We start from the raw sequence: 25,605 nt of genomic DNA on the forward strand, positions 1-25,605 counted from the left end.
ATTTGTTCAAATCCACCACCAGCACACCTAAATTTACCTTAATGAAGCACTAATTAACCAAACAACTGCGCTGTATAATAAAGCCACAAGGAGAAGAATGGTAACGCAAACGCACAATGACACAAATAAAATCAATACTTATTCTATAATGTTGTTTGTCTTTCATTCTGTTAATGTTGATGGTCCAAAGGCCTGCTTTACACTCTGTAAGCATAGTGGCGGTGTGACCATTATAGCACAGGCTGGCCATACTTACATACGCTGTGCCACGGACGCTGGAGGAAGAAATTTATACAGACGAGTCTCTCTGCTCAGTTAAAATCTAAAAAGAGCACGGTACATTTGTTTACCCTCAGCAGCATTCTGACTTTTGATTGGGTGATGCTCCCAAATCCTGGTAGCCCAACAGGGAAAATGCTGTTTATGTAATATTACATTTAATAACATTTCTGAATTAAATGAAATGAAAGAATTTTCCTTTTTTAAAGTCTTTATTTGGTTTTATGTGACTTTCATGGTTTAATTCTGTGTATTTTGTAAAAAAATAAAACAAGGTCCTCATCTAAACCCGAAATTCTCTATATTCGCGTATGGGATGCTCTGCTTGTGTAGTTTGTGTGAAATCGCTCACCTGTTAACATGAGTGTTGAAATGAAAATCAAGACGTTCCGTGTTGCCACACAGAGGTAACGTGTGAGTGTGTATATGCATGTGTGTTTCTCACCTGGCATTGAGGTTGCCATGGTCCTGCTCTGGATGCTGGGGCTGATGGGTCCACTTCCTTTACTGGTAAAGGCCCTGACCCTGATGTCATATGTGGTGTCTGGCTGCAGTCCGGTTATTGTCATGCTGGTGTTTGTGGTGCTAATGGTGTTGTTCTGCTGACTATTTATGTCTCTGTACACCACCATGTAGCGTATGATCTTGCCGTTTCTCTCTGCAAGTGGCGGGGGGTCCCAGGCCAGTTTGGTGGAGCTGGTGGTCAGCCCCACCACATTCAGGTTCTGTGGGTAGCTGCTGGGAACATCCTCAGGGGTTGTGACCTCTTTGGTGCATTCCTCGCCGCTTCCGGCACGGTTCTTGGCGCTCAGTTTGAAGACGTAGGTGGCACCCTTGTGCAGTCCGGTGACGGTGAAGTGGTCGTCGGTACGTTTGAATTCTCGGACTGTGAAAGACTCATCCTCCTCACGTTTGTACTGCAGCCTGTAACCTATCAACTCCCCCACTATCTCTTTAGGCGGCTGCCACTGGATCAGAGCCGTGTTTCCTATAGTGGTGCTAATGATCATGGTGGGCTTGCCTGGGACTGAAAAAGAAAACATACATAAAATTATTTTACCGTTCAACTATATTTACTAACTTATTAAATGACTAAACTACATGAGAAACTTATTATCAAACTCTGATTAGCTAACTCTCTGCTGGTGGTCATGACAGGCTTGCCTAGGACTGAGAAAGAAGGATAAATGATTCATCAGATTAGAATCAGAATAAAAAACAATCATTTTACTGTCCAAGTATACTTATACTACCCTTTAAAAGTTTGGAATCACTTGTTATAGTTATAATTTGTGCTTTTTAATATACTTAGAATAGAATCTGTTCATCATTCTAAACACAATTTCTTGATTTTTTTATTTTTTAGTTTTTTATAACAGATTCATAGTTTCCTACGAACTATCTGAAAGCTATGAAATTGCGTTGGATTAGCATATAAAATTAATTTCATATATTTTTCTGAAACCAAATTAGTTTTGTATTGTTGAGAACACTGATTCTGTACCTTTGAACAGTGATTTTAACTGTTTGGCCACAGCAGTGAACAAGCACATACAAGGAACAATATTCCTCTCATCCCAAATGTAGTTAACCAGCAAACACTAATTTGCCTCTTGAGTTTTAGGAGTTTTAGGAGCTACAAAGTTAATGTAACTAATAAATAACATTAACTATAATGAACTGCATGTCTAAATTGTCACACATTTGCCTCCAGCAATATGGAGCTATTATGTACTGTCAAACAGATTTGCTTATTCAAACTTCTTTAAAAAAAATGGACAAAAATACAGACAAAATTCAAGCTTCAGTCTGCAGCTCATCAGCTGCACAGCCTTTGTATTTTTGTTGTTGTTTCATGTGTGTTTAATGCTTAATGTGTTTTTGTATGAAAGGAACAACAAAGATAAATACTATTCCTTATATAGAAGAGCGAAAAAACAGCATCAGTCATATTTACTAAAGTGTTTTGCATAATAACACATGTTGATTCAAGGGTAGATGAAATTCTTATTCCGATTGGACTGAACGAATGATTTATGTGAGGATCTGACGGAGTCACAGAGTACAGTATTGTGGCAATGCATGCAGCATGGTAATGGCTACTGGTGCTGTAATGCATATAGCAATGCACCTTCTTTGGCAGTGAATGGCAATATGTTTGCTATTAGAGGAACACTATGTCCTCTATGTCTGTTATTAGGAGTGCAGAGTGCAGAGGGAGGTTGTGTGAAGGTTAGTGGCTTTTTGCTGTTTTTGCTGTTTGTGTGATATCTGTGCTAACAACTCCACTTTAAAACACTTACACTTTTTAACAGTGAACTTTGAATGAACTCTAAATGACTTTTCACTCCTTTTAGTCATAAACTAGCTAAGACACACACACATGCACTTCCACTAGAGAAGGCAGACCCTTTGAAGTTAACAGGGTTGTTGTGCATATGTAGTGTGCATATGCCAGGTATTACATCACACATAGTGGTTGACTTATTAGGAGTTTATTTATAGCCAATTAATATATCCGAAGAATTCAAGTGTGATTGAACGTCTTACATGTCATACTGTTCCAGAGAATCATTTCTCCGGAAATGTATATTGTATGGCCAAACAATGGGTATTAATAAGGTGTTACTCCCAGCCTTGTGACTGTAACAGCCTCCCCTCTCCTGGGAAGGATTTCTACAAGATTCGGAGTTAGGTCAGTGCATAGCGTGTCCATTTAGTCAAAAGAGTACTTCTGAGGTCAGACAGTGATTTTGGATGAAGGCCTGGCTTCTTTATGGACCACACTTTGAGCACAGGGGCACAATAACAGACAGAGCCCCAGCCTGTTGCCACAAAGCTGGAATCATATAATTGTTTTTGTATGCTGTAGCATTACCATTACACTTCAATGGAACTAAAGGTCCTATCCCAAACAGCCACAGACATTTATTCCTCCTCCACCAAACTTGGTACCTGCATTTAGTGAATTTTTATATTTGATACAACATTGAAAATTGTATTTTGGGAAAAACTCTATAGCGCATGAAAACTGATCAATAGGAAGCAAACTGGTTACTGGTTAAACCCTAATGCCTGTAACTCATCCAAGCCAGGCAGTGCAGGAGTTTGGCTGGTGCATACCTGCTCCAGCTGTGGTCACCACTTTAGCTTTACTGCGGGCTCCATCCCCTTTAGTAGTGTATGCTGCTACAGTGATGGAGTAGGAGGTCTCCGCCTGCAGGCCTGTGATGAAGGCCTCCTGAGGAAGAACAGGATAGAAAATGATCAGCCTTAAATGATCAGAGGGTGTGAGAGAGAGAGAGAGAGCGAGAGAGAGAGAGAGAGAGAGAGAGAGAGCGAGAGAGAGAGAGAGAGAGAGAGAGAGCGAGAGAGAGAGAGAGAGAGAGAGAGAGAGAGCGAGAGAGAGAGAGAGAGAGAGAGCGAAGTTGAGAAGGTCTTCATCAATCACCACATTCCTCTACATCAGTGATCTGCAAGTATCCATATGCAAGGACTTTGTTGTTGGTTAAAAATGACATTTTTATAAAAATGAATAACAATTCTGTTCATATTTAACATAAATTATGGAACCCATTGTAAGGTAACCGATCCAGATACACACATTTTCTTTGACAGCCTAGAACCTTTAGCATTAGCAAGACAATAGCCACTAAGTTAGCCTAGTTAGTTATAGTAGCATGAATCAACTGCTAAATGATAACATCAACAACACAACATCATAAAAATGCCATATTCAATGATTTTGTCTGAAAACTCCTGATAAACAGGCCTCATACTCATAGCAGATCAGTACAAACATTCAACAAGCAATGTTAGCTTACAGATTACGAAAAAGCCAGACAATGATGAGGTCAAAGTTCTGCCCTCTGGATTCTGCCCTCATTATTCAGTATGTATTACAAATTATTCAAATCTTTGGAGCTGCCGGGCAGAAGGAGAAGAGGTAGACCTCAGAGAAGGTTTATGGATGTAATGAAGGTGGACATGGAGATGGTTGGTGTAAAAGTAGAGGAGGCAGTGGATAGGGCAAGATGGAGGCAGATGATCCGCTGTGGCGACCCCTAAAGGGAGCAGCCGAAAGAAGAAGAAGAAGAAGAAGAAGAAGAAGAATGTGTAAGTTAGTCCATATGTAAACACTTGAGAGGTTAAACTCAAATAAGGAAACTTCTTCAGTTGTCTTAGAAAGAAGAGGGCTTTAGAACCCAGAAAACCTTCTGGAACAGCTACAAATAGCTTGCAGACGAAGAACAGAAGACTTCTGATGATGAGTTTATGAATGCAGCAGTGTTTGGCTGCTCTGCGGGAGGGCAACATCAGATGCTTCAAAACAAGTACACAGATTGTGATTCCAACAGCAATACATCTCATTTCCCATTTCTTTAGGAGTAATTTGAATATTAGAAAGACTCTGTGTTAATATTAGCACGTTTCCGGAACACTTCAGCGAAAAAACAACTTTGCTCAGTTTTCCTCTGGAAAATGTAGTCGATCAGCGGAGACTTGTTTGGGCCCTATACAACATCAACATCAAGTCTATGTGACCTTAATGAAGACCTGGAAGAAATTTAAAAGGGGTTTGTCTTAGTACAGAAAGGATTTGGGCTGTTTGGGTGAGTGCTGGATTATAGTGTGTATGGGCAATATTAGCATTGCTGCTTCAGTTCCAAAACAAAGAATTAAAACTCCAAATATGTCTTGGCCAATCAGCTACATCTGGGGTAAGTGGAAAACTACGTCAATGTATTTTTTGGCTGAACCATTTATTTTAAGCTTTGTGCAGAGTAGAGTTATGTGAACACCTGTAGGATAAACTTCGAGAGAGTGGGACTGATAAGCAATATATCCATTCTCTACGGCTAAATCTGCCACAGTGCTAACATTAGGTCAATTACACACGAACCAAAGGACAGATCAACTACGCTAGAACCGAAAAATTGGTTAGCTTTACAATTTCATTCTGCTGCGCTGGTTTAGCTTCTGGACTGCCTTGCTGCTGTTCACTCCTCTCATTTAGGAGATTTAGCATTTTATTTTAGACCAAAAAGATCAAAAAGCTGAACAACGCTGGACACACCAAGAACTTATGGTCCTTTAAGGAACTCAGCAAGTGTTTTTGAGTTTCTAGAAGTGATAGTTTGTAAGTCAAATTGCTTTTGCTAGGCTTCTTTTACTTCTTTTACTTATTCAATTAGGGTATTATGGTATTAATATTTACTTATTATATTATGGTACTTTTATTTGAAGGTGGCTTCAGGCTGATCTACACATCTAAATTTCATTTCCACAGTCAGTCAGAACATTATTACCACATTCAACTATTTTTGCTTTGTAAAACGATTTTTAAAAAATCTACAGTTATGCTCACATTAGTATTGTGCTTTTGCATTTCAATCAGACACAGAATAAAAAACAAAATATAACCCTACAAATATTTCACAAATTGATGATCGAAAAAGTTACTTAGAAGACTAGCCGAGGGGTTCTCATTACAGGTGGAAGCTACAGAAGGTAATTTAATGTAAAACCTCATAATCAATCATTTCTGACTCTCCAAAGAATCATTTTCCACATCTTTAAGTAGAACTACCTTCCTTTCCTAATTAGAGCTGAGCAGTTGGTGGCATGCTGAGGTCGAGGGAAGGAGATCAGAAGGAAATATGAATTATGTCTAGCTTTTGTGTTTTCTTCCCTCTGTCCTTCGTCTACAGTCGTTTTTTTTAATCAGCCTTTCTAAACTTGCACGGTGGCTGTGGCTGGACTGTATGGTAATAAGAAGAGGATGATGGAGAGATAGAGAGAATGGAGAGGTGGAGAGTTTAAAAAAGAAACGAACACACCACCATGAGCGTGTGTGTGTGTGTGTGTGTGTGTGTGTGTGTGTGTGTGTGTGTGTGTGTGTGAGAGAGAGAGAGAGAGAGAGAGAGAGAGAGAGAGAGAGAGCGAGAGAGAGAGAGAGATCATCTTAATCTGTGTGGAGTGATACGACAGTCACGCCTCATTGATCTCCATATCACAGTGTGTGTGTGTGGGGGGGGTTGGGGGAGAGAGAGAGAGAGAGAGAGAGAGACAGAGAGAGAGAGAGAACTACTCATGACAGAAGACAAACATAGGAAATGTAAAGGGGAAAGAAAAAGGGAAAGAAAATGAGACAAAGAGAGAAAAAGGACAGAGTATCTGTCCTGATATCTTGACTTATCAGAAGAGAGAGAGTGGTACAAAAAGAGTGGTAAAAACGGTGACTGATGGGAAGTGATGGTGAGAGAGAATGTGGGAGAGAGAGACAAATAGAAGAAGAAAGAGACAGCTAGAAAAGAGAGAAAGTGACAGAGAGACAATGAGAAAAGAGCTAAAGAGTGTGAGACAAGAGAGAGAGATTTAGAGCTTGAAAGGATGGATTAGAAATGACTGTAGGAAATGAATGTAGTAAGAGAGACAGAGAAGGAGAGAGTGAGACAGAGAGAGAGAGAGAGAGAGAGAGACTAAAGGGATTATAAAGCAGTAAATGAGTGGGTTGGAAATCAGCTCTGTAATTACAGCTCTAATCTTGCTGAACACATGAGAGCTCCTCTGCAACCTTGAGTAAAGTTGGAGAGCAGAAGAACAATAAAACAACACAATCCCTCCCCCTACTTTCCCTTATTCTCTCTCTCTCAGGAAGGCAGGGTCCATATGACACAGTGGCATCACGTCACTACCTAACAAAACACATACTTTTTATACTGATATAAACTGTTTCTTTTTTGTTTATAATTAATATCTTGAATTTATTTTTGACTGATATATTTCTACTTTAACTGTTTGTTTCTTTTTTTTTGCTATTTATCCATATAGTAGTTGTTTTTGCAATAACGTAACTTCTAACATTCACACCAACAATGCACTGCTGAAGTGAACTGAAAAGGATTGAGAATGAATGGTAGGGGGTATTTGGAGCTCTATAATGGCTAAAAGCTCGATTACATCTAAGATAATTCTGAACTCTTGACTTTAATGTTGTTCCCTTGCTGAAATAGAATTTTCAAAAGTACATTCAGGCCATGAGTTTCAATCTCTGGGGCTTTTATTAACAAAAAGTGCGATTTTAACCATTAAATTCACTCCACTAAATAAGGGGGTTGGGCTCAATCGCAAGCCCAAAGTCACCCAGCACACACTTCAGTTACTCACATGGCCCATGGAGTCTTCTGCGACCCACTGACACACAAATACAAAGACACAAGCACACACAGATCAATAAAACAAGTCAATGACATCACTGAAAAACAAAAAAAGTTACATCCTGAACGTTTTTTTTGCCATTATAGAAAGAAAGATGAACAGACAGAAAGCTTCCGTTACTTGGTAGCTATATTAGCCTCCAGTGAAAAACGTAAGAAGTAAACTTCAGACACCAAAATTGTGTTGGTTAACCAATTTGTAGAAAGAGGAGAAAAGTGTACATTTGTTTTATGGCCAAACCATCATTCTAAGCTTTCAAAACCATCATCCATCGTCCAGCCGTGAACAACAAACCCACAAACAAAGACAGATATGGTCTTGGAAAAATGGCCCAAAATCCCCTTTCAGTTTCAGACTGGAGAGAGATTACATTCTGTCTTGTGTTGCTTGGATGATTGATGTACCAATAAAACACTACAAATCCCATAAGCCCATGCTACTGGGTCAGCATGTGATTTTAGACAGGGCCAGCTGAGTTTTGTAGTTTTAGTTTTGCTTCTATTGCTTGAGCAACTGTCACACTAAAGGTATTATGATATAGAACCTCTTCATCTGAAGCAGACACACAGCCAGTGACGATTTCATTCCAACCTGCTGGCTAACTCCCTGCAGTGTGTGCGTGTGTGAGTGTGTGTGTTTGAGTGATTTACCTCTCCTGCTGTGCTGTAATGTGTCTGTCAGTGAGTTGAGATTAAGTTTCACCTTCAGAGGTTGGAGCTTTACTACTTATTCAACTTCAGCTTCGGTAATACATTTTACTTCTCCTCTACATAGACACACACACACACACACACACACACACACACGCACACACACACTATCAAACACACTATCTCTAAGTTGAGCCCGTTTCCCTGTCTCCTCTAACTCTTGCTGCAGTGCCCCTAGTGGCCATTCCAGTGCAATGGTAAACAACTTGGACATTTTACATAACTGTTTTTAACTGTTATTAGTCTAACTATGACACTTGGCCATCACATTGATTTTTCCAGGCTTTAGACTTTAACGCTGTATGTAGTCTGTCAGACTGACACATATATTTAATTACAAGCTGCACTGTTCACATTTGTCTTAACAAGTGCAGCTCTATTGATTTGACAATTGCTTTCTTTCACATTGTGATTTTGATGTTATAGTGGAGAAGTGAGAACTTCACACTGTGAAAACAATTCACACCTCTTCACAAAGACAGTCATGCCAGGATAAGACTGCAACTGCAGCTTTTGTTATATATATATATATATATATATATATATATATATATATATATATATATGCTGGAGTCTATCCCAGCGGTCATCGGGCGGAAGGCAGGATACATACGTATATATATATATATACACGGCTCAAAAAAATAAAGGGAACACTTAAACAACACAATATAACTCCAAGTAAATCAAACGTCTGTGAAATCAAGCTGTCCACTTAGGAAGCAACACTGACAATCAGTTTCACGGCTGTTATGCAAATGGAACAGACAACAGGTGGAAATCATTGCCAATTAGCAAGACACACTCAATAAAGGACTGGTTCTGCAGGTGGGACCACAGACCACTTCTCAGTACCTTTCTGCTTTCTGGCTGATGTTTTGGTCACTTTTGAATGTTGGTGGTGCTTTCACACTCGTGGTAGCTGGAGACGGACTCTACAACCCACACAAGTGGCTCAGGTAGTGCAGCTCATCCAGGATGGCACATCAATGTGAGCTGTGGCAAGAAGGTTTGCTGTGTCTGTCAGCGTAGTGTCCAGAGGCTGGAGGCGCCACCAGGAGACAGGCCAGTAAACCAGGAGACGTGGAGGAGGCCACAGGAGGGCAACAACCCAGCAGCAGGACCGCTACCTCCGCCTTTGTGCAAGGAGGAACAGGAGGAGCTGCCAGAGCCCTGCAGAATGACCTCCAGCAGGCCACGAATGTGCATGTGTCTGCACAAACGGTTAGAAACCGACTCCATGAGGATGGTATGAGGGCCCGACGTCCACAGATGGGGGTTGTGCTCACAGCCCAACACCGTGCAGGATGCTTGGCATTTGCCAGAGAACACCAGGATTGGCAAATTCTCCACTGGCGCCCTGTGATCTTCACAGATGAAAGCAGATTCACACTGAGCACATGTGACAGACATGACCGAGTCTGGAGACGCCGTGGAGAGCGATCTGCTGCCTGCAACATCCTTCAGCATGACCGGTTTGGCAGTGGGTCAGTAATGGTGTGGGGTGGCATTTCTTTGGAGGGCCGCACAGCCCTCCATGTGCTCGCCAGAGGTAGCCTGACTGCCATTAGGTACCGAGATGAGATCCTCAGACCCCTTGTGAGACCATATGCTGGTGCAGTTGACCCTGGGCTCCTACTAATGCAGGACAATGCTAGACCTCATGTGGCTGGAGTGTGTCAGCAGTTCCTGCAAGATGAAGGCATTGAAGCTATGGACCGGCCCGCCCGTTCCCCAGACCTGAATCCGATTGAGCACATCTGGGACATCATGTCTCGCTCCATCCACCAACGTCACGCTGCACCACAGACTGTCCAGGAGTTGGCGGATGCTTTAGTCCAGGTCTGGGAGGAGATCCCTCAGGAGACCATCCACCACCTCATCAGGAGCTGCCCAGGCGTTGTAGGGAGGTCATACAGGCACGTGGAGGCCACACACAACACTGATCCTCATTTTGACTTGTTTTAAGGACATCACATCAAAGTTGGATCAGCCTGTCGTGTGTTTTTCCACTTTAATTTTGTGTGTGACTCCAAATCCAGGCCTCCATTGGTTAATAAATTTGATTTCCATTGATGATGTTTGTGTGATTTTGTTGTCAGCACATTCAACTTTGTACAGAACAAAGTATTCAATGAGAATTTCATTCATTCAGATCTAGGATGTGTTATTTGAGTGTTCCCTTTATTTTTTTGAGCAGTGTATATATAAAGTGTACAACTGCCATGATAATAAAATGCATACAACTGCTACTAGCATTTAAACACAGAAAATTCCCTTATAAACACTGACTTGCTTGCAACGAAAAGCTGGTTTCAGTTTTGCTGAAATATATTCCATCTGCATTAAAAAAATGGAAATAAATAGTATTTTATGGCTACAGTGAAAAGAGTTAACCCTATCTTCCCTAATGTCCGGTGGGTGATCCAATCAGAGTCCATCTCTGTCTCCTTTAACTCAGTGAAATCTGTCCCCATGGTAGTTGGGACATTTGCATGTTCATGACAGTAAAATAACCCTACAGTATTAGGGTATTAATGAAATAAGGGTTTTATTCCTCCTCTAAACATAGTAACTGTGGCTGATGGTTATTCACCCCCAGTTAAGCTAAAAGATTTACAAGCAGCTGCTGCCACCAAAAGGACGGATCAGGTTAAACGAGGCATTTTATTAATTTATATTCTACACCACAAGCTCACTGACTAGCAGCTAATAAAAGACAAAAAGTCTGCAACTCTGTAAAATATGTTAATCATACAACAACAAGCGAGGGACGACGTACAGGAAGATAGAGGTAGAAAGGTAGAGAGAGAGAGAGAGCTCATATTGTTAGTGTGTAATTTGACAATAAATTACACACACATCTATACCTTCACCTCCAGCCACAATACATCCAACACCACACTCCAGGGCATGTGTGTGAGTGTGTGTGGGAGGTGTTATGGTGTGTGAACTACAGATGAACTCACTTTGAACCTGTTAGCCTCTGGTGTTAAAGCAGCTGTCAATCATTTTTGCACTCTGTGTTACACCAAATCTCTGAAGCTTACAGTGACTTGTGTGTGTGTGTGTGTGTGTGTGTGCATCTACTGTATGTGACGAATATGCCCTGCAGGCTACAGAGCATACTCCTGACACAGGTGATCCATGTGTGACATACATACACACATTTCATATTTCATCATATACCACACATAAACATTTCAAAATCATCCAAAAAACACAAACTGAAAAATTCAAAACCAGAACTCATATCTTTCTGTTCCCATATTGTGTCTGTGTGTGCTGTATGTGACTGAGACACTACAGTGGCCTGTATGTGACCCAGCTGATCTGTGCATATATGCTGACTCATAAATGAAAAAGTACCCACATCCTGTATTTATCCCGTATAATAAATCAGGGCATTTTCTGCTGTGTCTTAAATACTGATGTATGTAAATGACCTCTGTTCTCATTGGCTGCCATGTATTGAGCTTCATTCAAGAAGCAGTCCAGGCTGAAGCACTCTTTATAACTTGAACATGAATGCGTGGAGCTAAACTGCTGGAGGCTGAATGAACAGTATGTTTTAAAATGTTAATAATGTTTCCATACTACATCAAAAAATGGGTCCCTCTTGACGTGGGCCTTTTAAGGGGCAACACTGTGTGCGTGTGTGTGTGTGTGTGTGTGTGTGCACATGTTAATGAAATGTGTTGCTGTAAGTTATCATTTATTTTATTTACATCGGCAAGGTACAAAGATTCTATTTCCCTATTTTTTTATTTTATGTCGCTTAGGACCTCCACATTTTCAGAAACATAATTTTTATGTAAAGTAATTGTTTAAATAATGAACATCAAATAAATGTATGTAGTTTCTTCAACAGCATCTACAGATCAGTTTTCTTTGAAGACAAACTGAAAAACTTTGGATCACACCCACACACACACACACACACACACACCCACACACCCACACCCCCACACACACACACACCCACACACCCACACACACACACACACCCACACCCCCACACACACACACACCCACACACCCACACACACACACACACCCACACACACACACACACACACACACCCCCACACACACACACACACACACACCCACACACACACACACACACACACACACACACACACACACACTAATCTTTTGCAATACATTCTGTATGAATATTTCAACAGATGAATAATTTCACAGCAGGAGGAAGAGTAGCAATACTGAGATAATCCAGTCCCAAACTGCTTCTTTTATTAAAGCGATAGTTTGTCTAGAAATCAAATTTACACCATTTTCCTCCTGAGTCCACATGTAGCTGACCACGTTTGTTTTGTATTAGAGCCATGAGGCCTAAGTAGCTAATATGTAATGAAGGCTTATACCCCACCAATTAGCATAGTGCACATTGCCTGCATAAATCATGACACACTTAACCTTAATATCAAGTTGTTAAGTAATCTGAAATAGACCTGCTTTTGTGCTTCTATAAAGACAGACAAAAGTAAAGAAATGTAAACTTCGTACTTTTGTCCATTGTTATAGACGACATTGGGTCATTCAATGTTAGAAGCAAGTCTATTTTAGATTTTTTAAGAACTCAGTATGTGATGATTGAGGCTTACAGTCTGCACAACACTAATTTGTGGGATATAAGCTTTAATAATTTTGCAGCAGCCTAACGAAGCAAACTTCATACAACATTGGCTGGTTGACTAGATTTTGGTTAAAGAGGGTGAATTGTCTGAATATTTCACTTCACTTTCAGGAGTAGAGGGAAGAATGCATTCACTTGCCAAAGAAAGGAGCATTCAGTATTCACAATTTTACTGTCACAAATTCTGAGATGATTCTGATATACGTGACATAATGTACGGCCTGGCACTGAAAAGATTCAGGTTCAGTAAAAACTTATTTTAGAAGATGATTTGGGCATCAGGGCGGCACGGTGGCGTGGTGGGTAGCGCTGTCGCCTCACAGCGAGGAGGGCCTGGGTTCGATTCCCCGGCCGGGTGACCGGGGTCCTCTCTGTGTGGAGTCTGCGTGTTCTCCCCGTGTCTGCGTGGGTTTCCTCCGGGTTCTCCGGTTTCCTCCCACAGTCCAAGGACATGCAGTCAGGTCAATTGGACATGCTAAATTGCCCCTGGGTGTGAGTGTGTGAGTGACTGTCTATGTCTGTCTGTCTGCCCTGCGATGGACTGGCGACCTGTCCAGGGTGTATCCTGCCTTCCGCCCGAAGACTGCTGGGATAGGCTCCAGCATCCCCCCGCGACCCTGACGGAGAAGCGGCTTGGAAAATGGATGGATGGATTTGGGCATTATTTAATCTTTCTTGTAAACCTGTCCTTGTAACCTAACTGCACTATTCGGTGCAGCCCTGAGGAGGATGGATTCCCTTTTGAGTCCTGGTTCTTATTAATGCTTCTTTCTGTTGCTCTTAAGAAGTTTTGCATCACTGCATGAATGGGGCCTTAGTAGTGGGTGGTATGGCAAAAAATTACATTATGGTAAAACAAAGTTTTCGGTTTATATATGTGTTATAAATATAATAAACCCACTTTAGATACTATTCGTTTTATTTCTCTAGGTTAACAATGGCTTAATATTCACTTTTTATTAAGAAACATTCATATCAACTGAAGTAAAACTGAACTATATATAGATAATAGATGGATGTTAATATTGCTCTCTTACACTAACCTCTCCAACCTGGCAAAAATGGTATTTTTGATATTTTACAAAGCTAAAGTAAAACTTTTTTGTCCTAAATTTGTTCCACCTGAAACATTCTAGTACCTGGAATGGCAGCCTTGTAAACAAAGTGGACTCCAGAAAGTGGAGTTTGAAAACTAACTGAAACATCCACGACTCAACTGAATGGACTAATGTTAGCATGCCTGTGCACTCTGAAATGATTATGAGAAATCCTATACCTGAGTAGGAATTCAAACAGTTTAACAGATGAACCACTATTCCAGCCACTACTAGAGCATGGAGCAGTGCTAAGTGCCAGAAAGACACATACGTTCTTTTAAAACATCCTCGCAAGGCATTGGTTTGACTGTGTTTAGTTCTTTCATTGTGTCATACTGCTGACATTAGACTTGTATATTGCACCTGTATTTCTAGAAAGCTGTATCAGGGCAGTGTCTGCTGTAGAACATGCTGTACAAATAAAATAGAACTGCATTTATTTCACTGCCTATCAAAGAGCAATCAGTAACAGATTTGGTATAAAAGGAGAATTGGGTGAGTAGATAGTCCAACAGTTTACAACATTTCTCAAAGCATGACTGTAAGTAATATACAGTGCATAACCATTATTAAAAGATGGCACTGCATTAAAAAACGACATGCTCCTGTAATGAATATAACTACATGGAATCGGGAATACGTCTGAGAACCCTTGTCAGTAAACACAGTTGGTCACCACAATGCCAAGCCCCATTCTGCTACAACAGCATGGCTTCGTAGTAGAAGCGCACAGGCCTGCCTGCAGTTAAGACCTGTCTTCCACTGAAAATGTGCTGCATTTCTGAAGCACAGTACATGAGACCCAGGCTGCTGAACAGCCCAAGTGTTATATCAAGCAAGAAGGGTAAAACTTTCACAACTACAACAACTGGTGTCCTCGTTCTGATTGATTACAGAAGGTACATTGCAATTAGATGAGCACACAAATAAGGACATTAATCTTCTCAACACAGATTTCAAAGGTTTCTATAGGGTCACAACTATAGCACCTCTGTAACAACGTTTCTGGCACCGCCCCAGCTCGGATCACAAATGAGGAATTTTTGCTGGAATTTTTCTGTGCAATCAAAACTCTGATGTACAGTTTGTTCTTAACAATTAGAATTACGAGGCAGCCAGTTGCACTGCTCTGTTTGAGTTATTTTAAGGGCATTGATTTTCCTGAATTTAAAAACTCTCTCAATTCAGTACTGTGTGGTAAACAACACAGTTTAAGTTGAGTGTGAAACACAAATAACACAAATAAAGGCAAATTAAACAGAACAAGCTGGGACACTGTCTGTTTGGTCCCTGCTAAATTAATCAAATGGCAAAAAACAGGCTGTAGTGGATTAATCAAATACGAGGATGTCACTGATGAAGAACATTTGAGGAGGTGTGTGCGCAGGGGAGTGGGGGGTGGTGGTGTTGAGGTGGGGAGGAGTGCAGCTGTCTGGCTAATAGAGGCTTCTAGACCTCTAAAGTGGAGGGAAATGCTCAGAAAAAACAATGAGTCTAAACACTTGTAGAGTGATATGACAATTTAACTGCACAAATAGCATCATATTTCATCATTTTTGACATATTTGCCAAAGCACATTAGAAAAAAAAGGGGGGAGAGTTGGGCGTTGTCTCCTCTGTCACGGAAGAATGTGCGGTATTCACGCCATCGCTCAATACACTCTTTTGTTATTGTGAGGAGCCATCAGTGTTACAGCAAAATTACTGCCTTCTCCTCTTTCAGGGGCAGAGAGAGAGAGAAAGAGAGAGAAAGAGCATGTAGCATTGTTTGATTAACCCTTAGGGTGGCTTTTCATGTTCACTCACCAGCCACTTTATTAGGTACACTTGCTTCACTTGTTCACTTGCTTGTTAACACAAATTGCTAATCAGCCAATCACATGGCCACAACTCAGTGCATTTAGGCCTGTAGAGGTGGTCAAGACGACTTGCTGAAGTGCAGACCGAGCATCAGAACGGAGAAGAAAGGGGATTTAAGGGGCTTTGAATGTGGCGTGGTTGTTGGTGCCAGACGGGCTGGTCTGAGTATTTCAGAAACTGCTGATCTGCTGGGATTTTCACACACAACCTTTACATCACATTACATTACATTTAGCTTTTATCCAAAGCGACTTACAAACCATAACCATCTCTAGAGTTTACAGAGAACGGTCTGAATCAAGGCAGTTCTGATGGCAAAAGGGGGTCCAACCTTTTACTAGCAAGGTATACCTAATAAAGTAGCCAGTGAGTGTAATTTCCATGCTACTTAAAATGTACACAAAGCAATTTAAAAAACAAAGTGTACATAAAACAATCAGGTGCTCCATTAGACAGCTAAGGTAGCAGCTCAAATATTTTGATTTCGTTCTCATTAAAACCATCTTTTTTATCTATATCTATATGCCTGTCATTTGCCTATCCATGGTTCTTTCCTATATTTTGTTTCTTTATATCTGTTGTCTTTATGTTAAGCCTTAGAAAATTAACGTTTAATTACTCATCACTCTCAGTTTCCTCCTCTGTAATAACTTTCATCATTTGGATCCCAAATGAATCTGAGTTCTGTGAAATTACTGGCTAATGCAGAGGAGAAGATAAATCAAGATATCTGCAGGTTAACAAGGAATAAAGCTGCCGTTTAAACAGCTGTTACCTGGCTAGTTAACGCAGCTGGTTACAGAAATTATAGCTTTGCTGTCTTCTTTACATCAGTTGAATGAACCATTTTCTCTTTCATTTTAGCTTCTTGTCCACTGATCCAGTGAAATCAATAGTTTTGACGTATGTCGCTCAGCATGGTCTTTTGCTGATTTGACTGGCTGAGACACTTGCAACAGGTTGCAGCTGAATTTCATTTCGAATGGTTTACATTCTGAGAATCAAGCGCAATTTAGTTTTAAGTACATTTTAAGCAAATAAAGTTGCAGTAAGGTTTCAGTGCGTAAAGCCAGCTTTAAAAGGTGCAATGATCACAAAAGCATGTTGTAATCAATTTCACAGAGAAATTTCATTACAGTCCACATTACAGTGTCAGTGAGACTGCACGGGAAACATTCCCTAAGAGCATGATGGAGAAATACACAGAGGAACCAAGTCTCAAAAAGGAAAATATCACATATCAATTGTCAATTAATGCCTATTCTCAAATATATTCACATCATAACACCTCACCTTATCCTGACTGGTTACTGGAAAATAGCATCATATTCCTGAATTCTTCATTATATAAATTTTAATGAGACTTAATGAGAATGAACACTGCTGCCCATGCTGACAAAGGTTCTGTGGAACCTTAATATCAGCAAATTTGATAAGCAAACAATATATCGGCCAGTCAGCCCTTGTTAGATTCAAGTTGGAACAAAGCCTAGAGGAGAGCTACTGATCACTACAATATGTAATCTCAACCTGTTTAGGTTACATATGGATTTTAATCTGTGAAAAAAGCCTTGGACACAGGCACGCACACACACATACACACACACCCCTGACAGAACCTTGGGCAGAGTCTGTTTTATATTCCATGCACCATGTGGGCTGTGGGTGCCGAGGTTTGTGTTTTCAGCAGATCGCTCTCCTCCTACGCAGAGACCCTCTGTGTTTCTCTCTCTCTCTCCCTCTCTCTCTCTCTCTCTCTCTCTCTCTCTCTCTCTCTCTCCCTCACTTAGGGATCCGGTCACCCTCTCCCATTCTGGGGGAGACACACATCAGCATCTGACAACATCTCTACATCTCTTATCAGATCAGACATGCTTCAGAGACCCTCACTCTCTCCCACATACATACACCCAAGTTCAACAAGCCCCTCCGATACAAAAACAAAAGCCTCTAGCACTCACTAACAAAGACAATACCAATTTTCCACCCTCCATAACCCTCCATTCTGACAGCATCACTCAGTTCCTCACAAACACAATCAGACAAGACTCCTCATCTGCTGGAAATACACCTCACCTGCCCAGCTCTATAACCAAACAGCCACCTCACCTGCCCAACTCTATAACCAAACACGCACCTCACCTGCCCAGCTCTATAACCAAACAGCCACCTCACCTGCCCAACTCTATAACCAAACACGCACCTCACCTGCCCAGCTCTATAACCAAACAGCCACTTCACCTGCCCAGCTCTATAACCAAACACGCACCTCACCTGCCCAACTCTATAACCAAACACGCACCTCACCTGCCCAGCTCTATAACCAAACACGCACCTCACCTGCCCAACTCTATAACCAAACACGCACCTCACCTGCCCAGCTCTATAACCAAACACCCACCTCACCTGCCCAGCTCTATAACCAAACAGCCACCTCACCTGCCCAACTCTATAACCAAACACGCACCTCACCTGCCCAGCTCTATAACCAAACAGCCACTTCACCTGCCCAGCTCTATAACCAAACAGCCACTTCACCTGCCCAGCTCTATAACCAAACACGCACCTCACCTGCCCAACTCTATAACCAAACACGCACCTCACCTGCCCAACTCTATAACCAAACACGCACCTCACCTGCCCAGCTCTATAACCAAACACCCACCTCACCTGCCCAGCTCTATAACCAAACAGCCACCTCACCTGCCCAACTCTATAACCAAACACGCACCTCACCTGCCCAACTCTATAACCAAACACGCACCTCACCTGCCCAACTCTATAACCAAACACCCACTTCACCTGCCCAGCTCTATAACCAAACACCCACCTCACCTGCCCAGCTCTATAAACAAACACCCACCTCACCTGCCCAGCTCTATAACCAAACAGCCACCTCACCTGCCCAACTCTATAACCAAACACGCACCTCACCTGCCCACCTCTATAACCAAACAGCCACTTCACCTGCCCAACTCTATAACCAAACACCCACCTCACCTGCCCAGCTCTATAACCAAACACCCACCTCACCTGCCCAGCTCTATAACCAAACAGCCACTTCACCTGCCCAACTCTATAACCAAACACGCACCTCACCTGCCCAGCTCTATAACCAAACAGCCACTTCACCTGCCCAGCTCTATAACCAAACACCCACCTCACCTGCCCAACTCTATAACCAAACAGCCACCTCACCTGCCCAGCTCTATAACCAAACACCCACCTCACCTGCCCAGCTCTATAACCAAACACCCACCTCACCTGCCCAGCTCTATAACCAAACAGCCACCTCACCTGCCCAGCTCTATAACCAAACACCCACTTCACCTGCCCAGCTCTATAACCAAACACCCACCTCACCTGCCCAGCTCTATAACCAAACACCCACTTCACCTGCCCAGCTCTATAACCAAACACCCACCTCACCTGCCCAGCTCTATAACCAAACACCCACCTCACCTGCCCAGCTCTATAACCAAACAGCCACCTCACCTGCCCAGCTCTATAACCAAACACGCACCTCACCTGCCCAGCTCTATAACCAAACACGCACCTCACCTGCCCAGCTCTATAACCAAACACCCACCTCACCTGCCCAGCTCTATAACCAAACAGCCACCTCACCTGCCCAGCTCTATAACCAAACACCCACCTCACCTGCCCAGCTCTATAACCAAACAGCCACCTCACCTGCCCAACTCTACAACCAAACACCCACCTCACCTGCCCAGCTCTATAACCAAACACCCACCTCACCTGCCCAGCTCTATAACCAAACACGCACCTCACCTGCCCAACTCTATAACCAAACACGCACCTCACCTGCCCAGCTCTATAACCAAACACCCACCTCACCTGCCCAACTCTACAACCAAACAGCCACCTCACCTGCCCAACTCTATAACCAAACACGCACCTCACCTGCCCAACTCTATAACCAAACAGCCACCTCACCTGCCCAGCTCTATAACCAAACAGCCACCTCACCTGCCCAGCTCTATAACCAAACACCCACCTCACCTGCCCAACTCTATAACCAAACACCCACCTCACCTGCCCAACTCTATAACCAAACAGCCACCTAACCTGCCCAGCTCTATAACCAAACAGCCACCTCACCTGCCCAGCTCTATAACCAAACACCCACCTCACCTGCCCAACTCTATAACCAAACACCCACCTCACCTGCCCAGCTCTATAACCAAACAGCCACCTCACCTGCCCAACTCTATAACCAAACACGCACCTCACCTGCCCAGCTCTATAACCAAACAGCCACCTCACCTGCCCAACTCTATAACCAAACACGCACCTCACCTGCCCAGCTCTATAACCAAACAGCCACTTCACCTGCCCAGCTCTATAACCAAACACGCACCTCACCTGCCCAACTCTATAACCAAACACGCACCTCACCTGCCCAGCTCTATAACCAAACACGCACCTCACCTGCCCAACTCTATAACCAAACACGCACCTCACCTGCCCAGCTCTATAACCAAACACCCACCTCACCTGCCCAGCTCTATAACCAAACAGCCACCTCACCTGCCCAACTCTATAACCAAACACGCACCTCACCTGCCCAGCTCTATAACCAAACAGCCACTTCACCTGCCCAGCTCTATAACCAAACAGCCACTTCACCTGCCCAGCTCTATAACCAAACACGCACTTCACCTGCCCAACTCTATAACCAAACACGCACCTCACCTGCCCAACTCTATAACCAAACACGCACCTCACCTGCCCAGCTCTATAACCAAACACCCACCTCACCTGCCCAGCTCTATAACCAAACAGCCACCTCACCTGCCCAACTCTATAACCAAACACGCACCTCACCTGCCCAACTCTATAACCAAACACGCACCTCACCTGCCCAGCTCTATAACCAAACACCCACTTCACCTGCCCAGCTCTATAACCAAACACCCACCTCACCTGCCCAGCTCTATAAACAAACACCCACCTCACCTGCCCAGCTCTATAACCAAACAGCCACCTCACCTGCCCAACTCTATAACAAAACACGCACCTCACCTGCCCACCTCTATAACCAAACAGCCACTTCACCTGCCCAACTCTATAACCAAACACCCACCTCACCTGCCCAGCTCTATAACCAAACACCCACCTCACCTGCCCAGCTCTATAACCAAACAGCCACTTCACCTGCCCAACTCTATAACCAAACACGCACCTCACCTGCCCAGCTCTATAACCAAACAGCCACTTCACCTGCCCAGCTCTATAACCAAACACCCACCTCACCTGCCCAACTCTATAACCAAACAGCCACCTCACCTGCCCAGCTCTATAACCAAACACCCACCTCACCTGCCCAGCTCTATAACCAAACACCCACCTCACCTGCCCAGCTCTATAACCAAACAGCCACCTCACCTGCCCAGCTCTATAACCAAACACCCACTTCACCTGCCCAGCTCTATAACCAAACACCCACCTCACCTGCCCAGCTCTATAACCAAACACCCACTTCACCTGCCCAGCTCTATAACCAAACACCCACCTCACCTGCCCAGCTCTATAACCAAACACCCACCTCACCTGCCCAGCTCTATAACCAAACAGCCACCTCACCTGCCCAGCTCTATAACCAAACACGCACCTCACCTGCCCAGCTCTATAACCAAACACGCACCTCACCTGCCCAGCTCTATAACCAAACACCCACCTCACCTGCCCAGCTCTATAACCAAACAGCCACCTCACCTGCCCAGCTCTATAACCAAACACCCACCTCACCTGCCCAGCTCTATAACCAAACAGCCACCTCACCTGCCCAACTCTACAACCAAACACCCACCTCACCTGCCCAGCTCTATAACCAAACACCCACCTCACCTGCCCAGCTCTATAACCAAACACGCACCTCACCTGCCCAACTCTATAACCAAACACGCACCTCACCTGCCCAGCTCTATAACCAAACACCCACCTCACCTGCCCAACTCTACAACCAAACAGCCACCTCACCTGCCCAACTCTATAACCAAACACGCACCTCACCTGCCCAACTCTATAACCAAACAGCCACCTCACCTGCCCAGCTCTATAACCAAACAGCCACCTCACCTGCCCAGCTCTATAACCAAACACCCACCTCACCTGCCCAACTCTATAACCAAACACCCACCTCACCTGCCCAACTCTATAACCAAACAGCCACCTAACCTGCCCAGCTCTATAACCAAACAGCCACCTCACCTGCCCAGCTCTATAACCAAACACCCACCTCACCTGCCCAACTCTATAACCAAACACCCACCTCACCTGCCCAACTCTATAACCAAACACCCACCTCACCTGCCCAACTCTATAACCAAACACCCACCTCACCTGCCCAACTCTATAACCAAACACCCACTTCACCTGCCCAGCTCTATAACCAAACACCCACCTCACCTGCCCAGCTCTATAACCAAACACCCACTTCACCTGCCCAGCTCTATAACCAAACACCCACCTCACCTGCCCAGCTCTATAACCAAACACCCACCTCACCTGCCCAGCTCTATAACCAAACAGCCACCTCACCTGCCCAGCTCTATAACCAAACACGCACCTCACCTGCCCAGCTCTATAACCAAACACGCACCTCACCTGCCCAGCTCTATAACCAAACACCCACCTCACCTGCCCAGCTCTATAACCAAACAGCCACCTCACCTGCCCAGCTCTATAACCAAACACCCACCTCACCTGCCCAGCTCTATAACCAAACAGCCACCTCACCTGCCCAACTCTATAACCAAACACCCACCTCACCTGCCCAGCTCTATAACCAAACACCCACCTCACCTGCCCAGCTCTATAACCAAACACGCACCTCACCTGCCCAACTCTATAACCAAACACGCACCTCACCTGCCCAGCTCTATAACCAAACACCCACCTCACCTGCCCAACTCTACAACCAAACAGCCACCTCACCTGCCCAACTCTATAACCAAACACGCACCTCACCTGCCCAACTCTATAACCAAACAGCCACCTCACCTGCCCAGCTCTATAACCAAACAGCCACCTCACCTGCCCAGCTCTATAACCAAACACCCACCTCACCTGCCCAACTCTATAACCAAACACCCACCTCACCTGCCCAGCTCTATAACCAAACAGCCACCTAACCTGCCCAGCTCTATAACCAAACAGCCACCTCACCTGCCCAGCTCTATAACCAAACACCCACCTCACCTGCCCAACTCTATAACCAAACACCCACCTCACCTGCCCAACTCTATAAACAAACACCCACCTCACCTGCCCAACTCTATAACCAAACACCCACCTCACCTGCCCAACTCTATAACCAAACACCCACCTCACCTGCCCAGCTCTATAACCAAACAGCCACCTCACCTGCCCAGCTCTATAACCAAACACCCACCTCACCTGCCCAACTCTATAACCAAACACCCACCTCACCTGCCCAACTCTATAACCAAACACCCACTTCACCTGCCCAGCTCTATAACCAAACACCCACCTCACCTGCCCAGCTCTATAACCAAACACCCACCTCACCTGCCCAGCTCTATAACCAAACAGCCACCTCACCTGCCCAACTCTATAACCAAACACCCACTTCACCTGCCCAGCTCTATAACCAAACACCCACCTCACCTGCCCAGCTCTATAACCAAACACCCACCTCACCTGCCCAGCTCTATAACCAAACAGCCACCTCACCTGCCCAGCTCTATAACCAAACACGCACCTCACCTGCCCAGCTCTATAACCAAACACGCACCTCACCTGCCCAGCTCTATAACCAAACACCCACCTCACCTGCCCAGCTCTATAACCAAACAGCCACCTCACCTGCCCAGCTCTATAACCAAACACCCACCTCACCTGCCCAGCTCTATAACCAAACAGCCACCTCACCTGCCCAACTCTACAACCAAACACCCACCTCACCTGCCCAGCTCTATAACCAAACACCCACCTCACCTGCCCAGCTCTATAACCAAACACGCACCTCACCTGCCCAACTCTATAACCAAACACGCACCTCACCTGCCCAGCTCTATAACCAAACACCCACCTCACCTGCCCAACTCTACAACCAAACAGCCACCTCACCTGCCCAACTCTATAACCAAACACGCACCTCACCTGCCCAACTCTATAACCAAACAGCCACCTCACCTGCCCAGCTCTATAACCAAACAGCCACCTCACCTGCCCAGCTCTATAACCAAACACCCACCTCACCTGCCCAACTCTATAACCAAACACCCACCTCACCTGCCCAGCTCTATAACCAAACAGCCACCTAACCTGCCCAGCTCTATAACCAAACAGCCACCTCACCTGCCCAGCTCTATAACCAAACACCCACCTCACCTGCCCAACTCTATAACCAAACACCCACCTCACCTGCCCAACTCTATAACCAAACACCCACCTCACCTGCCCAACTCTATAACCAAACACCCACCTCACCTGCCCAACTCTATAACCAAACACCCACCTCACCTGCCCAGCTCTATAACCAAACAGCCACCTCACCTGCCCAGCTCTATAACCAAACACCCACCTCACCTGCCCAACTCTATAACCAAACACCCACCTCACCTGCCCAACTCTATAACCAAACACCCACCTCACCTGCCCAGCTCTATAACCAAACAGCCACCTAACCTGCCCAGCTCTATAAACAAACAGCCACCTCACCTGCCCAGCTCTATAACCAAACACCCACCTCACCTGCCCAACTCTATAAACAAACACCCACCTCACCTGCCCAACTCTATAACCAAACACGCACCTCACCTGCCCAACTCTATAACCAAACACCCACCTCACCTGCCCAGCTCTATAACCAAACAGCCACCTCACCTGCCCAGCTCTATAAACAAACACCCACCTCACCTGCCCAACTCTATAACCAAACACCCACCTCACCTGCCCAGCTCTATAACCAAACAGCCACCTCACCTGCCCAGCTCTATAACCAAACACCCACCTCACCTGCCCAACTCTATAACCAAACACCCACCTCACCTGCCCAACTCTATAACCAAACACGCACCTCACCTGCCCAGCTCTATAACCAAACACCCACCTCACCTGCCCAGCTCTATAACCAAACACCCACCTCACCTGCCCAGCTCTATAACCAAACACCCACCTCACCTGCCCAACTCTATAACCAAACACCCACCTCACCTACCTTAAATCTACAACACTCACCTCACCTGCCCAACTCTATAACCAAACACCCACCTGACCTGCCCAACTCTATAACCAAACAGCCACCTCACCTGCCCAACTCTATAACCAAACACCCACCTCACCTGCCCAACTCTATAACCAAACACCCACCTCACCTACCTTAAATCTACAACACTCACCTCACCTGCCCAACTCTATAACCAAACACCCACCTCACCTGCCCAACTCTATAACCAAACAGCCACCTCACCTGCCCAACTCTATAACCAAACAGCCACCTCACCTGCCCAACTCTATAACAAACCACCCACCTCACCTGCCCAACTCTATAACCAAACAGCCACCTCACCTGCCCAGCTCTATAACCAAACACCCACCTCACCTGCCCAACTCTATAACCAAACACCCACCTCGCCTGCCCAGCTCTATAACCAAACAGCCACCTCACTTGCCCAGCTCTATAACCAAACACCCACCTCACTTGCCCAACTCTATAACCAAACACCCACCTCACCTACCTTAAATCTACAACACTCACCTCACCTGCCCAACTCTATAACCAAACACC

General features: G+C 44.5%; 1 protein-coding gene across 15 annotated transcripts in view; it reads right to left on the reverse strand.

Moving 5' to 3' along the window:
- The window catches only part of ptprfa (protein tyrosine phosphatase receptor type Fa), a 349,840-nt gene that overhangs the window by 66,419 nt on the left and 257,816 nt on the right, over positions 1–25,605 (reverse strand). For all 15 annotated transcript variants that reach the window (XM_037535019.1, XM_037535014.1, XM_037535013.1 and 12 more), the window contains 2 exons: positions 3,403–3,520; positions 725–1,306 (listed from right to left, as the gene is read on the reverse strand). In XM_037535019.1, coding sequence (XP_037390916.1) covers positions 725–1,306; positions 3,403–3,520 — 700 coding nt within the window. The remainder of the gene's footprint in view (positions 1–724; positions 1,307–3,402; positions 3,521–25,605) is intronic.

The sequence above is a fragment of the Pygocentrus nattereri genome, chromosome 26, assembly GCF_015220715.1.
Source record: "Pygocentrus nattereri isolate fPygNat1 chromosome 26, fPygNat1.pri, whole genome shotgun sequence".
Lineage (NCBI taxonomy): Eukaryota > Metazoa > Chordata > Actinopteri > Characiformes > Serrasalmidae > Pygocentrus > Pygocentrus nattereri.